Here is a 16,677-nt window from a genome sequence, read left to right as displayed (position 1 = left end):
TGTCTTAGCTGGGATTAGTCGAAAATAGTAGCTGAGTGAAATCCGGAAGTGACTGCAAGTTGACCTCGTTGGAAGGGAGGGGGGAGAGTATAAGAAAAATATTATGAAAATTTGTAAAATAACGAGATTAAAAATATATCTTAATTTTCGAAGGTGCACTTTCACCATAATGTTTTAATTAAATCCCGGTAAAATACCTCCGCTTGTTTCCTTTTAGAGCTTTGTGCATTCACCAGGAATTGCATGAAATGCTAAGGGAAACAGTAGTGTGGCCTGCTTTGCGATAGATCGATTGTTATGCCATTTAAACTTATGGAAAAGGATCGATAAACAGGGTGTTCGCAGCGAACACCTTAATAATTGATTCTTTACCATGGGTTTGAATGGCATAACAATCGATACATCGCAATTCACGCCACGCCACTGAAGGGAAACTTGTGGATCATTTTACTCGTTGAACCTGCATTTGAATGCAAGGTATCATCGTCGACAATGATCAGTTTTTATAATTAAATCCGGCAGGTATTTTTCAAAGTTACTTGAATCATTCTCCTCATGTTTGTCCTCACCATACGCTCTTCCTCTTAATTGCAGCGCTGCCATTGCAATTTTAGTCCCCAGCTACTTCGGTCTACTCTTGAAATGCATTGACGAGAGACTCGGCTACAACATTAGTCCCGAATCTTGGAGTCGTAAGTTCTCTCTATTGTTTCCTATTTTCATTTTCGTTCTTGAGCCATTTTGTAAAATTTCAGTGGCGTTATCTGCCTCACACTAGCGAGCTGATTATTTAAATTGACGGAAAACAATACAGACAAAAAAGACAAAAGTAAAATAGAGGGATCCTATTCTACCGTGCTGAGGGAAAACGCCGTATAGACCTCCAGGCGTTGCCAAATTTCCTTAGATAAAACACAAATATCCTGATAAACACTTGTGAGTATTTTTCTAGCAATCTCACCTAATGTTCCTGAAACTACAAGGGAAAAATATTCATAACATTCCTAAAAAATTAACATTTTATCAATGAAACTTTGGCAACTCTGGAATGTTTATACGGCATTCTTCCTTAGCGCAGCAGTATTAGTGGGAGTGGATGATCGCGATGGACAAAAGAGGTAAGTAGTAGACTCAGTAGTGGCAACCCACGCGAAACTCTATAGTTAGTCTTTTATTTTCCCCCTCAGTCCAAGACAACCACCCGTTTCAAGTAAAAGGGTCGTTCCATTTTTCCTGTGTCTCCTTTGTCTATATCTTTGTCTATCAATTTCAATGGGAAAACAGAGCTAGCATACAAAAAGAATGATTGAACTGAAAACTAGACGAAGACAATTCACTGGTAGGCGAGATGAGTAAACAACTCAAAACGCAAATCCTCTATTCGTTAACTACCCTGGTAAAAATTGGCAGTAGAATCTGTGTTCCAAAATACCATAGATCTGAAGCCAGCTGTAAGATTTTCAATAGCTTCTATAGCCGGATGCACAATTTCTTATAGCCTTTTATAGCCGATGGCGATTAAGCAACAGCCAGGCGATAAAGTGTATGCTAAATGTTACTAATAACGGTTGCTAGAACTGATTGAGGTTTTGGACTACAGCTCTATTTTTGAGCTATAGTATCTTGATTTATTTTTGCTGCTTTTGAAGGATGTCTGCCATTCCTAATATGTAGGAGCGCCTTCAATTTCGTATCATACTGTGCAATACCTATGGTGTGAAATAGTTGCATCAAGCGCCGTGGCACGCTGCGGCGCGGCGGGCGGGTAGCGGGTAGCCAGCGCGAAAAGCGCATTAGCGCCTACAAACCTAACAGGGATACTTCAAGCATTGCGCAATGCGTGAAGTGTCCGTGTTAGGTTTGTAGGCGTTAGTGCGCGCTTAACTCTGGCAGCACGCCGCTCCGCGAAGTCAGTGTTTTTCAACCCATGATTTTAAAATGTTTGCACGCTCTGTATCGATTATTCTCATTTTAATTGATGAAAAAAAATATGTATTAAAGGAAAATATAATGTGTGTTTTGTAAATATTATGGTGGTTCCGTATCAAACTTAATGATTTCCAAAGCGCACGAATTTCTACACAATTTCTTATAGCCTTTTATAGCTGATGGCGATAAAGTGTAAAAAGCCCGGCGATAGGAGCTATAGCCCGACTGTATACTTTTTTTTATCGCTTCGTATAGCCCGGCTATATGATTTGCTCCGCTTTCTACGGCCAGCTATATGATTTTCTATTGCCTTCTTTAGCCGGCTATAAGAATTCCTATGGTATTTTGAAACGCAGCTCCTATCGCCAATTTTTACCAGGGTATTGCTGCGCGGAAGATGATTGACTATCCTACCTCAGAAATTTAAGACGAAATAGCAGTATGCCTAATTTTTCATACCCCTTTTGTGTTCATTTAGCCCCTCTAAAATGGTACTCAAAAAATTTAATTGTGAAATTATACCTTTTTATTTGTATTGTACATATAAAGTATAAGTTGAATGGTTTGAAAGTAAATACAAGAATAAATAATGACACCCACTCCCTCACTGAGCACTTTATAAAGAGAATTGTGAAATTTGAAACAACTTGGTTTTTTTTGTCACATCCTCACCTTCCGGCCAAAGTATCACAAGCGCCATGCGGCGTTTCAAAATTTCCGCTGCCATTTTATATTTTCTACAGAGAAATTGTTGTTTGAATCTGTTTGAAAATTTCACCTCATTTTATCGGCAGCACAAAAAAAAATTCAGTGAAATTTTCGGAGAGCTTCGTTGAACAATTTCTCTGTAAAAAAATAAGATAGCGGCGGAAATTTTTTAACGCCGCATAGCGTTTGTGATATACTGTGATGAAATTATGATTAAGCTAATTTACTAATGAGTGCCTGAAAATGGATGCTTTAATACGTAATTTGCTGTCATTCCATCAAGTCTTGTGCAGAGAATACTCTCTGGAAGCTTTCATCGGCATTCTATTAATCTTTTCCCTACCTTCTTCAGGCGAGGATATTATATTGCTCTGGTTGATTTTAAAAAGCAAGCGCCCACGGCAAAAGCTAGAAGTAATAAAAAAAGAGGTGTTGGAAGCCACAGATGTGCTGGTAAGTAAAAATATAAATAAATATTTTCTCCTTTTTCCCTCATTTTTAATTGTTCAAAAAAAATATTAACCCCTTAATCAGGGCCGGATTAAGGGGGTGGCCATATGGGCCGCGGCCCATGGCGGCAAATTTTGCAATTTTTTTTAACGTAAGTATAAAAATGGTCGGATTTAGAAAAAAAATTACCAACGAGAAAAGGTGACAAAATCCCTCATCTTCTGAGTTCTAGTTTTTTCCTCTACCAGTGATACAGGACAGCGTCTTTAATTAGTAAAGTTAATAGAGTAACCAAACACGCAATTTGGCCGGGAACGCGCTGCTTAGAGAAAAATGATGACGAGGACTTGAGATGAACAGGAGAAGTCCTTGTCGCGGCGGTTGGCTCACACACATATTACAACACATATTAGCGCCTACAAGACTGCATGAATACTTCACGCATTGCATCAAACACAGTGCGGTCTGCGCGGCGCGCGGCGGCGGAAGTTAAAACCATTAAACCACATATTTGTTTGTTTTTTCATAATTTTTTCGTTCCTTTATTATAAATGGAAGCCCTTGACCAAACAGAGATAGGTTTACGGAACGTCACTTTCGCGCAAAGTTCCGTGAACTTTTGCTAGTATTGTTGACAGGGCTTACGCAAAAAATGTGTCCAAGACGAGTAAACGCGTTTTATGCACCCTTCCCCTTCCGATACGTTCTCTTGATGGTTTTTATTGATGTTTCAAAACAAATGAGAAGGGGGCGGGGGGGGATCAAGGGGGCGGGGGGGGGGGGATCAAGGGGGCGGCAAAATACAGGCGACTCGTGGGCGGGAAGTAGGTGAGTCCGGCCCTGCCCTTGCTTCCTTGATTTAAACATTTTTAATTTTAGAAAAAAGAACAGATTAAAACAGTCAGTTACTCCATTCAAACTGGAAACACACTAAAGTACCTAAACTTATTCTCTGTTTTTGCAAAATCCGCTTTTATTTATCTTCGTATTACGTCTTAAATTTGGGAATTTTTCTATTTAAACGACATGAATATTCTTTTTTGTCATACTGTGTTTCGAGGTTCGTCACCCCAATTTCCATGACTTTCGTGGCTAACGACTGGTTAATAATCTCTAAATGACCTCACTCTCTTTAAATTTGTAAACATTGAAAATTGATAATTTTTGAAATTAAAATCAAGTCTTTAATACTGACACCGCGAAACGTTCATCTGGGGCCGCTTCACGCCAGGGGTCCCAGGCCCCCCAATTTTTCCATGATGCATTCAAAATAAGTGTGGCTTTTAATGCAATTGATAGAGAGAGGAAACAACTAGAAATGGACGCATTTAAATAAGATCATCGATTATCGATATTTCCCCTTTTGAAGCTATGATAAAGAATCGATTGTCAATGTGTTCGTTGCGAGCACCCTGTTTAGCGATCCTTTTCCATAGGTTTAAATGCAAATCATTCAATATATCGCAATGCATCTCAGGGTTCGTATCCAAATGGATGTAATTTCTTTTGATTTAAATGAGTCTAAATAATGATACATTCCTAAAATACAGCCAAAACCTTGAACTCTTAATGTATTCAAAATATATTTATTTGTTTTAATTATGACTGTGTTACAGAGACAGATGAAGACGCGACGTCTAGTTCTGCCAGGTGAGTGACATTTGATAGTTTATGATAGGATTTCTTATTTTCATCTTCCGATTCAGTGCCCCAGAGACAAAAGGTGCCGAACTCCAAGTTCTGGAGGAATTGAGTTAGTGGCTTTTTCGAAATCTTCATTGACGGCTCCGCGTGTGTTGGAAAATTTGGTATGTAGCCCCATCTTACGCAGGTTATCAGTTCTGGAGTTTCAAAAATTGCGATTTAAATTGGAATCAATGGGATCGACGCGTAGTTTTCAAATGAAGTTAGGTACTTTTTGGATCCGGGGCACTTAATTTTATCAGTAAATTCCGAGTTTAAAAGATCAATAAATCGAATTCCATACCTATCGCACAAAGACAGGCAACTTGCAATGTATAGAAAAATTTCAACGTACTTCAATTCAACTCAAATGAACAACAATGAAGCCCCTTAAATTAACAGATAGGCAACACACACAACACTCCGATACAGGCGTAGAATTAATTTTATTCTGTAATTGGATTCTACATATTGCAACGTATGCCGAATGCTACTTGGGTGCATGCATAGAGCTTTAGAATGGCATTAAATGTATCCTTGTGCTTAACATATCAGGGACGTAGCCAGGATTTTGTTTCGGGGGGGGGGGGGGGGGGGGGCTCAACTGTGGTCCTTCTACTACGGAGTAGGTTCACTCCCGGAAAATTTTTGAAATTTGCAATCCAATTAGACGCATTTTGAAGCTTTAGTGACACAAACATTTCATCAAGGTCTGCAGAAAAATTACGTTTCATTTTTGAACTTCGGGACACCGAGTTTTGTGGCGGTTAGGCGTCGCAGAGGTCCGAAGAGCCCTGTAAAACCGACTCTTATATGTGTATTTTTGAACTTTCAGCAAAAAATATTTTCGAATTACATGCACTCAAATAGATCCTGAAATTTTTTGAAATTTTAACTCTTATTTGGACGCATTTCGAGGCTTCCGTGACGCAGGTTTTCCATCAGTTTCTGCAGAAAAATTACGCCTTTTTTTACTTTAAGCACAAAATACTTTCGAATTATAGCATTCAACAAATTCTGAACATTTTTGAAATTCTAACTCTATTAGGACGCATTTCGAGGATTTTCTGACGAAAATTTTAGAAAAATTCTACCAATCTTTTTTTCAGTGATTTTTACGTTTAGGAAAAAAAATCATGAAAAAACATTAGCATCAAAATCTATCTTTCACATAATTAAAACTCTAAGGAATTTGAATTGTCTATCCTGAAATCTCATCCTAGAATTTCCCGAAAAACGGCCGATTGCTAAAAATGCACGTGAAAATTTGATGACTAAACACGTATCAGGGTGCACTAACTCTTACCTAGTCCAGCGGCCTGATTATTGAACTCGATAGACCAAGCTATAGACAAAGAGCACAAACGAAAACGAAGGGCTCTCGTCGGTGGAAATGGGCTGTTATTATTATATATAGAAAAGGGGGAAATGATGGACCGCAACTAGGGCCTCTCGTGGGTTGCCAGTGGTTAGTACATTATTTACCTCCATCGTCCATCGCAAGCACCCACTTCCGCCAATAGGATCGCTGCATTTTCAATCTGTCTCCTTTGTCCATAGCTTTGTCTATTCATCTCAATAATCAGCCCGCAATGGTCCGTTACGACTGCCGCTACGCGGCACTGGGTAGGGCCGCGCAGCAAGCCCCCCCCCCCCCCCGCATTTTCCCTACGGATGGAAATGAGATTTACTTGAGCGGTGGATCCGATAGGAAAGAACCTTGGCAATGGCCAGCGGGAAGGTACCCGAGAAAGCGCCGGCGGCGGAGCGAGCCGATCGCCTCTAATCGGATGTTCGAAGTGGGTGCCATCGCCATGCCATTTCTCCGCTGCGCGCTGCGCCGCCAGTGAAAGCTGCGCAATGCGTAATGTTACCATTACCCGTAGTGGACGATATATCGGGTCCCCGAGACAAGGGGGGGGGGGGGGGGTGTCAGAAAGCGTGGACTATGGCTCGGCGCATCTTCAGCGCTCAGTGGAGTGCGAGGAGTCGCCCGCGAAGCGACCCTACTCTGCCCGCGCGCCAGCCCGCGTCCCGCCAAACTTCCGACTACGACCACCGCCGATTCCCAGCCCCGAGAACCAAGTCTCCTGTGAGTGAAAATTCTTCTTTCTTTGTGCAATGTTCTCTAATTGTGCGAGCAGTGATCCGATGTCTAGGGATTTTCCGGAATATCTAGGGATTTAGGGATTTTTCGGACAATCGGGGATTTTTTTGGATGAAGTAGAAGTGAGTAAAAATCAACTGTTTTACCCTCAATTTGAGCTTCGACTCGGCGGAAAATATTAATTCATCTATATTTTATAGGCCTTACTGGCAACACTATTTTCCCCGTAAATAAGCTGTAACATAAAACGATTGCGTCACTCAATATACTTGAGTGCAACAAAAGAAAAAGAAAAAAAAAAAAAAAAAAAAAAAAAAAAAAACCCCTATCATTGTATTGGTCTGTTATGGCACTGCTTCTGCTTTCAGAGAGGGCAAAATTCAAAAGAGCCAATCAGATTTGAATCTTGCAAATCGATACATCAAATGACGTCATATAGTTCTACATTAAAAATGGCGATTTTTTTGGAGATATTTGAGCAACTGTGGGTAATTATGGATTATTAGTGAAATCTGGGGATTTTATATCGGATCACTGTGTACAACGTGAATTTTTGAGAGTGATGTGTGTGTTTTTTTTTTGGAAGGGGGAGGGGGGTATGGTACAGTGTTACCTACAACTTTTCTAGTTACATTTCCCCGCGCACAGCAACAGGCTGAGTTTCACGGGGCAATAATCTGCGGGGCATTGCTGATACCGAAAGTTGCGACTGTGTAGAGGCTTTTTTGGGTTTTTTCAAGGGGTATTATGTAGAATTTTGGTCGAAAATTGTTTGGAAAAATATCGAAGAAAAAATACATACCGCAAATAAATAGATAAGAAAATGTAAAAAGTGCTAATTAGGAGATCCTTTTGCGGATTTTTCAAGTGAGTGTTTTGTGAAAACGGTGTTTTGTAAAAGTTGGGTGAAAAACTGCGTGCAAATTTTCTGATATTTTAAATTATGTCTTTAAATTATCTATGCGAAACGCAAAGGAAACTGCAAAAAATAGAACGTTCGTGACTAGAAATTACGTTTATTTTCTGTTGAAAGTGTGGCGAGGGGAGGAGAGAATTAAGTGGTAAAGTTGGATGTTGAAAGTGGAAAGGTCGAAGGTTTCACGTCAAGTGAAAGCACAAAAAAAATTCTCGTATTATTCTTTTCCATAAGTTTTAAACGTTTTTTAAGAGTTTTTTCTTTCCATGAAACTTACAAGTTTTTTTCCGCTTTTTTATGCGCTCAATGCCACTAAGTAAAAATTTGCACGGGAAAGTTCGACGCATTCAATATTTTCCAAAGTATTAGGAAGCGTTGAACATCGAAAACTGAAAATTGATATTCTTGACCCCGAATAGATTTCTTAAATGTATTAAACAATTTCAGTTTTCACTTCGAGGCATCTAACTCTATCACATTTTTGCTGATGTAGGATACTTCGGCTATCGAATAGACAACGTTTAGCAGAAAGGAACCAAGCCACATCAGCTATTGCCATATTTAATTGGGCACTTTAATTTTTTACATGAAAACCAGTGGCGTGGCGTGCTTTGCGATATATGGATTGTTATGCCAATTGACCTTTGGAAAAGGATCGATAAACAGGGTGTTCGCAGCGAACACCTTAATCATCGATTCTTTACCATAGGTTTAGATGGCATAACAATCGATACATCGCAATTCACGCCTCGCCACTGGACCCCGTGCATAGTCTACCGCTCTCGCCCACAAATTTCCATCGCTTACTTTTCTGGTTCAGCGTTTAAGTCTCCCGGCTGTTTTGCAAGGGACGGTTCAGTCGTTCCTAAAATACACAAATTTAAATTTCGAATTTTTCGACCTCCCTCTCCCCCTGTGACGTAGGTTTCTATCCTTTGTCACGTAATAACTAAATGGTGTGACGCTCTCCCCGAACTCCCTCCCCCCTTTAAAACGGTTGTACGTATTTTTGTGCAAATTTTAGTGAATCTTCTGCATAGTACGAAGTAAATTCCTCCAAATTTTCAAAGGAATCCGCACAAGCGTTCTCTTCTAAAAAAATGAATTGCTCATAGTTTTTGGCAATAGCTGATGTGGCTTGATTCCTTTCTGCTGAAAACACGCGATCCAAATAACAATGTGGGTCGGCAGAACCCATTTTACTTTAATTCACTTTCTGAAAGTAAGGAGTAAACTAAGTCTTTAGGAATCGTTTCAACCCTGAATGGCGAAGAGATCCCGTTTTGAAAATGCCGAAAATGAGACACGTTTAAAACGTAATCTTCGGCAGGCTTCGATGATGTAGCCAGAGGTGGATGAGACGGCGCGGCGTTAGCCGCTTGACTGAACTCAGCTTTATTCTGCCTTGGTAAGGAAAAACGCTGTATGAACCTTCAGGCGTTGCCAAATTTCCTTTAATAAAACACGAATTTACGGGGAAATTTATAAATATTTTTCCTCCGATTTTCCAGATAATTTTGTTCGCAATTTTACCTAAAGTTCCTGTAAATTTCAAGGAAAAATATTCATAACATTCCTCAAAAATAAACATTTTATCGGAAGAAATTTGGCAACTCTCGAATGTTCATACAGCGTTCATCCCTAGCACGGCAGTATAGGTATCGCATCTTTACGTCAACTTGACTAGCCTGTGTCACACTATCAAAATACTCCATCAAAATGTCAAAGTCAAGTGCTCTGATTGGTCCAAGTCATCGAATAAGCCAATCACAACACCTGACCTTGATATTTTGATGGCTAGTTTTGATAGTGTGACATGTGACACAGGCAGTTGCCGGCTATCGGTCGGATTTTGGTCCGCTTTTCCTCCCGTTAGAATAATTCTTCGAACTTTCACTGAACTTTTTGGTTTTTTCACGAACTATCACTTCAGAAAAATTCCATTACAACCCTGAAAAATTCCTTTCCAATACCCCATTATCGGACGCAATAAATTGGCCCGTTATTTGAAATCTGTATTTCAACTGGAGTATGAATGTTTTCTGACATATTTGTTTTTTACTGTGCAGATGGACAAAACGCACTTGTGAGGAGTTCGCAACGCATTCAACGCGCTAACTCATCTACTGAATAGCAGGAACACAGCAAGATCCTCCTGACACATTCTGCTCGGTGTTTGACCCCCCCCCCCCCCCCTCACCATACAACCGTTCAAGTCTCGGGAATCGGAACCGTGGAAATCTGTCAACCTATCATCTGTCCCTCTGTTTTCCTCCACTTCCGATTCGCAGAGGTCACCGGAGGACTCCAGAACCACCACGCAATGCACCAATTTAATAATCTCCATGACAAATTTTTCGTTCGCTTTTTAAGAAAATAGAACTCGTGCTCAGCACTTCACAGTTGGTCTGAGTTGCTTTGCCATTGTCTCGTCCGTTTTTCAAATTCAAGGACTACGCAATTTATAAACTTATTTTAATACGTGGAAAATATTTGCTAGCGAGGCTCACCGGATTAGAAGTGTCCTGTTTCATGAAAAAATTCTATGATAATAATCATTTCATTTTAAGTTCTTTATGAAGCATGATTGAAACATTAAATTAGCATTAAACAATGGAATACAACTTCTCCGTAGTCAAAAACCTTGAGGACCACTCGAGAGAAACCCAACTTCAGTGAATATCTGCGAGAATATCAACCCTCTGTGACGTCTTTCTGTGTTATCACGAGGTCGAAACTTCGGACGATACTCAAATTATTCCAGAGATACCAACTCTTTGAAACGTCATCTTCAACACGAAGCTCAAATGTCAGAGGATTCCTTCAGGGCTCGAACTCTAGCAAATTTTGTAGCGTGACACACTCCAGAACCTTGAATTTCTCGTGAATTCGTTACTCTTGAGCACCCTAGAAAATCATCGTGTCACTTGAAGAACTTTGAATTTCTCGTGAATTCGTTACTCTTGAGCACCCTAGAAAATCATCGTGTCACTTGAAGAACTTTGAATTTCTCGTGAATTCGTTACTCTTGAGCACCCTAGAAAATCATCGTGTCTCTTAAAGAACTTTGAATTTCTCGTGAATTCGTTACTCTTCAGCACCTCAGAAGATCATCGTGTCACTTGGAGGCTGGAACTGGAATCGAAACTGCGCGACTAAGAGACTGAAAATAAATCAGGAGAAGGACGGTGGAAAATTCTCTGACATGATTGTGTGAGCGCGTGGCCGAAAGTAAGCGATCCGGAGTGGATATCCGATTTGACGTGCGGGGTTAGAGCGTGGCCGGTGGCTCGGGGAGATTACTAGAGCGTAGCGCGGGAACCGAGTGGGGCGGCATGGCTCCAGTGGCGCGGCACCCGCGGGAGCCCCGGGAGCACCCCAGCGGGGGCGGCGTCGGCGGCGTCGGGCGGCGGAGGCGCGACTCGTTGGCCGAGTACTCGCGCGTGGGCCTCGCCATGTCCGAGGCGAGCTGCTCGAGCTCCGGCTCGGAGAACAGCATCCGCGACGAGATCAAAGCGGCGCGCAACTACGTGGACCCGTGGGACCTGGAGAACTACGTCTACCTCAAGCGGCAGTGCAGCGACTCCTCCGAGCCGGTCCTGTCCCTCGGCACCGGCGGCGACCACGATTCCACCCACTCCGAGTTCTACTACGTCTCCAAGGCGCCACCCCCGCGGACCCCGAGGACCCCGAGACGCCCCGAGTCCCTCGCCGTCCCCGAGGGCGCCCTCTACGAACCACCCTACGACCTCGCCCTCCGCATGGAGAACCTCGATCTGAGCCACGGGCGCAAGTCCCGCCGACAGTCCACCGTCTACAGCCACGCTTTCCCCTTCCCGGAGAATCACATGGAGCTTCATGATGGTGAGTTACTCTTGTTTCCGCAATTCATTGCACAGTTGGACGTATTTCTATCAAACGGATCTAAGCGCCATAGGGTGAGGAAGATAGAGGGGAGCTTGGATTGGCGGCGGAATCGGGCGTCCGGCTTATTCCGTCCTATACTCGCAATGCTTTTCCATGGCGCTTAGGTCCGTTTGACAGAACGCGCTATCCGGGATTCTAAATTCCTCAAAAGGAACTCAAATTGGCGCTTAGTTCCGTTTGATAGAAATACGTCCAGTTGAACGTATTTCTATCAAACAGTTTTACGTGGAGGTGAGAAATATGGGGTGTGCTCGTTAGTTTAGGGCCTTAAGAATGAATGGGAATTTAAAAGCGCCAGTGACGTCAACTGCAGCGATCGAGCCAGGGCACGACGCGGAGATGGGTGGCCGGTGGCGGGACTCTTTAACTCATGAGCCCTGTCCGCAACACTCTAGTCACATGCCCACGGCTCTGGAGTTACCGATCAATTCCTTTTCATTCAATGTAGAATCCTGCTATTCAATTTTTTCAAAAGGAACTATATCCACTTTTACATTGTTTCTTATGCAGTTTGCACGAGCATACCCCATCTTTCCATTTCTACATAGTTCCTTTTAGCGTGAATACGTCCAATTCTGCCTCGCTGAGGAAGAACGCCGTATCAACATTCGGGAGTTGCCAAATTTCCCCAAATAAAATACGTATTTTTGAGGAAAGTCATGCGTATTTTGCCTTGATCGATCAGATATTTATAAGATTAAATTGCGAACAAAATTGTAAAAAAAGTTCAAAGAAAAATATTCACAATTTTCCCAGTAAGTTCGGTTCTTCTTTGGGAAAATCAAAGGAAAATGCGGCAACATCTGAAGGTTCATACGGTATTTTTCCTTAGCACTGCAGAATTGCACGCAAATTTTTTTATAGCTTCGTCTAAGAATCTTAAAAAGCTAATTTCGAAGTTTTTAAAATTTTTTCCTGATATGGGAAATAGTATAAGAATATATTTAAAAAAGAGAAAATGCACCGCCTAGGGACGTCATCTGGCGGCATTTCCCATTTAAGCACATGTATTTCAGCAGAGATCATTTTTTTATATATTCTCCAATTATTGCTCGATTTATGAACCAAAGATATCCTCATGTTCAGTTCACTCAGTGGTTTCCACCTAAACACAATTATCATCAAATTTCAGACACCTGAAAATTCTCCATTCAGCTAGGCACAAAGGAGCGAGTGGATGGAAGAGGTTGATCGTAATTTGTAAACTTAGAAGCTCATAAATCTTACTTGAAAGCTCATAGCTGTGTCCATATAAAGCGTAGAAGTTTAAACGTGGTCAACTGGTTCTCTTCTATAATTTTCTTCAAAATCCACACCTTAAAATTTCAAATGCAGCGAATAACACGTCGAAATTTGCAGTTTCAATAAAAACAATTTTGTTGGACCACTTCCACTGAGCGGCGTCATCAGAGGAGAACAGCATAGTAGTAATGACTGTTCAAAATAAGTTACAATAAAATGCACAAATTTCAAATTGAGAAAACTCCAAATAAAAATCTTATAATACCCGAGGTTGAAACCCTTTTTCATTCTTTTTATCGGAAAAATATCCTCTTGCACTTTTACAAGTTTCCCATCACTTTATTTCGCAAAACATCTCAATAAAATTCTTATATAAATTTCACATAAGACTTTAATTTTTTTATGTTGTATCTTCTTTTGTTCGTTTTGTATTTAGCATCAAGATGAGTGGTTTTTAAGATTTAAACTTTGGATGTTACTTCTTCTTCTTTTTTTTCATGACCTTTCTCTTGAACATAAAACTCACATACATTTTACTTAAGAAAGAACAAGGCAACCCTCCTTTTCCATTTCGTAAAACTGGCTCTATTTGTCGGTAAATAATGGAGGGGGCCTGCAATTAGTTCGCAAAAATTATTAATTGAAAAATATTACTTTTTAAAGCGGAAGGCAAAGTAAGACTGGTTTCAACTCTCATCTCCCCCTCTCTGTAAAGCATGTTTATAGACTGGCCATTGCCCTAGCCTAAGTCGCTTTATTTCGTAAATTTTAAACAACCTCTTAGGTTCATGATAGACGCAACTTTCAAAGGGGGGAGGGGGGTCGGGGAGAGCGTCACGTCATTTAGTTATTACGTGACGAAGGATAGAAATCTACGTCACAGGGGGAGAGGAAGGTCGAAAAATTCGAAATTTAAATTTGTGTATTTTAGGAACGACTGAACTGTCCCTTGCAAAACAGCCGGGAGACTTAAACGCTGAACCAGAAAAGTAAGCGATGAAAATTTGTGGGCGAGAGCGGTAGACTATGCACGGGGTCCAGTGGCGAGGCGTGAATTACGATGTATCGATTGTTCTACCATTTAAACCTATGGTAAAGAATCGATTATTAAGGTGTTCGCTGCCAACACCCTGTTTATCGATCCTTTTCCAATGGTTCATTTGGCATAACAATCCATATACAGTAGAAGCTCGTTAAGACGAAAAATGAAGGGACCGAAAATAATTTCGTCATAAGCGGCTTTTCGTCTTAACCGTTCTCCGCTTAAGACGAAATTTTTCCGCATAAGCGGCAACTGCGCAACAAACTTAGGACATTCAGCCTCCAAAACTTGGAAGCAGTTTTAATATCCGGACAGCTTTCAAAATCCACACAAACTAAAATTAAAGATTATTTTAAGTGAAAGACTTTTTGAAAGATTATTATCTATCAGTTTTAAATTTTTAAATTTTATACAATACGAAATCCAAATTTTGAATTTTTTAAAATACGCAAATCGGTTCATCGTCGACTGACGATTGCATCTCAGTCATCCAGCAAAACAGAGGATTCCCCCGATCTACTCTCAACCTACTATTTTTATGTCAAGGTACGTAAAACTAAGTCTATTTTCCCTAAGAATTGACTCTTTTTTGTCGTTTTTACCAAATTTCAGGGAGAAAAATCGGACATTTTTCTTCGTCTTAACCGGCTTTGGTTGCGGGTCAAAACTTCGAAATTTCGTCTTATCCGTATGTTTTTTACATTGACTCTTATGGAAGTGTCAAGGGACCGAAAAAAATTTCGTCTTAAGCGGATTTTCGTCTTAACCGTATTTCGTCTTAAGCGGATTTTCGTCTTAACCGTATTGCGTCTTAACGAGCTTTTACTATGTATCACAAAGCACGCCACGCCACAGGACAGGGCGGATTTGCGACCGATGCATATCTTTTAAAATACTGAAAATCAGTCTGGCAGCGCTGTCCCAAGATGTGCTTTCATGCTTTGAATAAAGACGCGATATATATGCGTGGCCAGTTACGTGAAGCGCGACAGCGCGCATATTGAGCTGGACTGTAACTTCAGGAGGCTTACGCCGCGGTTGCCCAGAAAAATTCTCAGGCGCACAACGAAAAAAGGTCAATGAGCTGAGAAAAATGTGCACACATGATGCATTCAAAGCTATGTTTGAATATATGAAGACTTTCCCGACCAGGTATTGAATACTACCCTTTGAAAGAATTTTGTGCTAAAGGGGTAGGTGTAATTTTTCGGTAGAAATTGATGGAAAATCTGCGTTACCGAAGCTTCGAAATGCATCCAAATACGTATCAAATTTCAAAAATTATCCGGGGGATCGAGACTCCCTAGACCCCTCTCTGAACTTGGGTCATGAGATACCCCCAGATCCCCCGATGGTGAGGGGGTTAGGATCTTCCTAAAAATGACCTAGACACGCCTTTCTTCCCGACGTACTGGCATGAAAACTTGTTTTTATAAGTGAAATATTGCGGCGAATTCTTTTGTGACATAATTTGGACTGGACATAGTTTAAGAGAGTAACACCCAGTCGCATATCGGGGAAAAATACTTTATGAGTAGTTCAAAAATTTCTCCGGTCGACAATTCAAAGTCAAAACAAAATATATTTTTAACATGAAAAAAGTTACCAATTTTTTTTCTTTTTTTTTTAAATCTTCAAAAATATTCTTGATTTGACTTGTGAAGTAAAACGTTTAAGTACCCTTTACAATATATCAATTTAAAGCTAGCAAAATAAGAAAAAACCTTCAGCGTTTTAAAATCTTAGTGGAACCATTAGTTATATTTGAATATTTCATGTTAAAAACAAATTTGTAAAGACTAAAGCAGTCTAGAAATGTGTATGTAAATTTGTTCAAATGTTAATTTACAAAAAAAAAAAAAAAAAAAAAAAAAAAATCCAAAATAGAGATCACTTAGAAATTAGGGTAAAATCATCTGGCCAAAAATAAAGGGCAAGCTGATTATTATTCAAGTGTTACGAAATATCACAATTCGGTAAACTTTCAGATTTGCCCTACAGTCGCTGGCGATGGAATAAAATGATGGGGTACGGGAGCAATAGAGGGGGCAATGGGGGATAGATCGGAAGGGAAGAGGGGAAGGGGCGGTGCGGAAGGGCGGAGCGGTGGCGCTCGACGTGGATTTCAATCAATTGAATCAAATTGATGAAACGGTCAGCAGTCAGTGACCAGCAGTGCGAAACTTAACATAAGCCACCGCATTGAACTCAATCTCCCCCTCCTCCAGCCCCCAGCCCCCTCCCTTGGGGACTTCCTATCTCATCCAGGTTGCCACTTCGGGCATTATTAACTTAATTAATTACAAATGAGAAAAAAAACACTAAGAAGTGGCCCGAATACGGTAGAGTCCCTTTATACCCAGAGTTAAGACAACTCGATTATCAGCTGACTGGCAGCCGGCCTTGGCTGGCCATGGAGGCCGAAACGAGTGCACCCAAACGAACGATATTGAGGGATAAGGATCAGGAATCCTGCGATGTCTGTCACACAAAAACAACAACATCAACAAATTGATCAATTAAAAAGAAAATGAGATTGGTTTGTGAATAATTTCTTATTCTCTTTTCATTTTGGACCGATGGAAATGACAATTTACTCTTGATAAACCACAATTAGGTGATATTTTCATTATTCTTGTTCACATTCGAGGTACCGCCATCTTGGTGCACTCG

General features: G+C 40.8%; 1 protein-coding gene across 1 annotated transcript in view; it reads left to right on the top strand.

Annotated features, from left to right (window-relative positions):
- Positions 1 to 6,703: 6,703 nt before the first annotated feature.
- The window catches only part of LOC109035610 (uncharacterized), a 44,793-nt gene continuing 34,819 nt past the window's right edge, over positions 6,704 to 16,677 (top strand). Inside the window, exons 1-2 of the mRNA XM_019049314.2 lie at positions 6,704 to 6,862; positions 9,863 to 11,657. Of these exons, the coding sequence (XP_018904859.2) occupies positions 11,129 to 11,657 (529 nt within the window). The 5' untranslated portion in view covers positions 6,704 to 6,862; positions 9,863 to 11,128. The remainder of the gene's footprint in view (positions 6,863 to 9,862; positions 11,658 to 16,677) is intronic.

The sequence above is a fragment of the Bemisia tabaci genome, chromosome 5 (genome assembly GCF_918797505.1).
Source record: "Bemisia tabaci chromosome 5, PGI_BMITA_v3".
Classification (NCBI taxonomy): Eukaryota; Metazoa; Arthropoda; class Insecta; order Hemiptera; family Aleyrodidae; genus Bemisia; species Bemisia tabaci.
The sequence above is the reverse complement of the archived record's forward strand: the minus strand, read 5'-3'. Positions and strand labels throughout refer to the sequence as shown.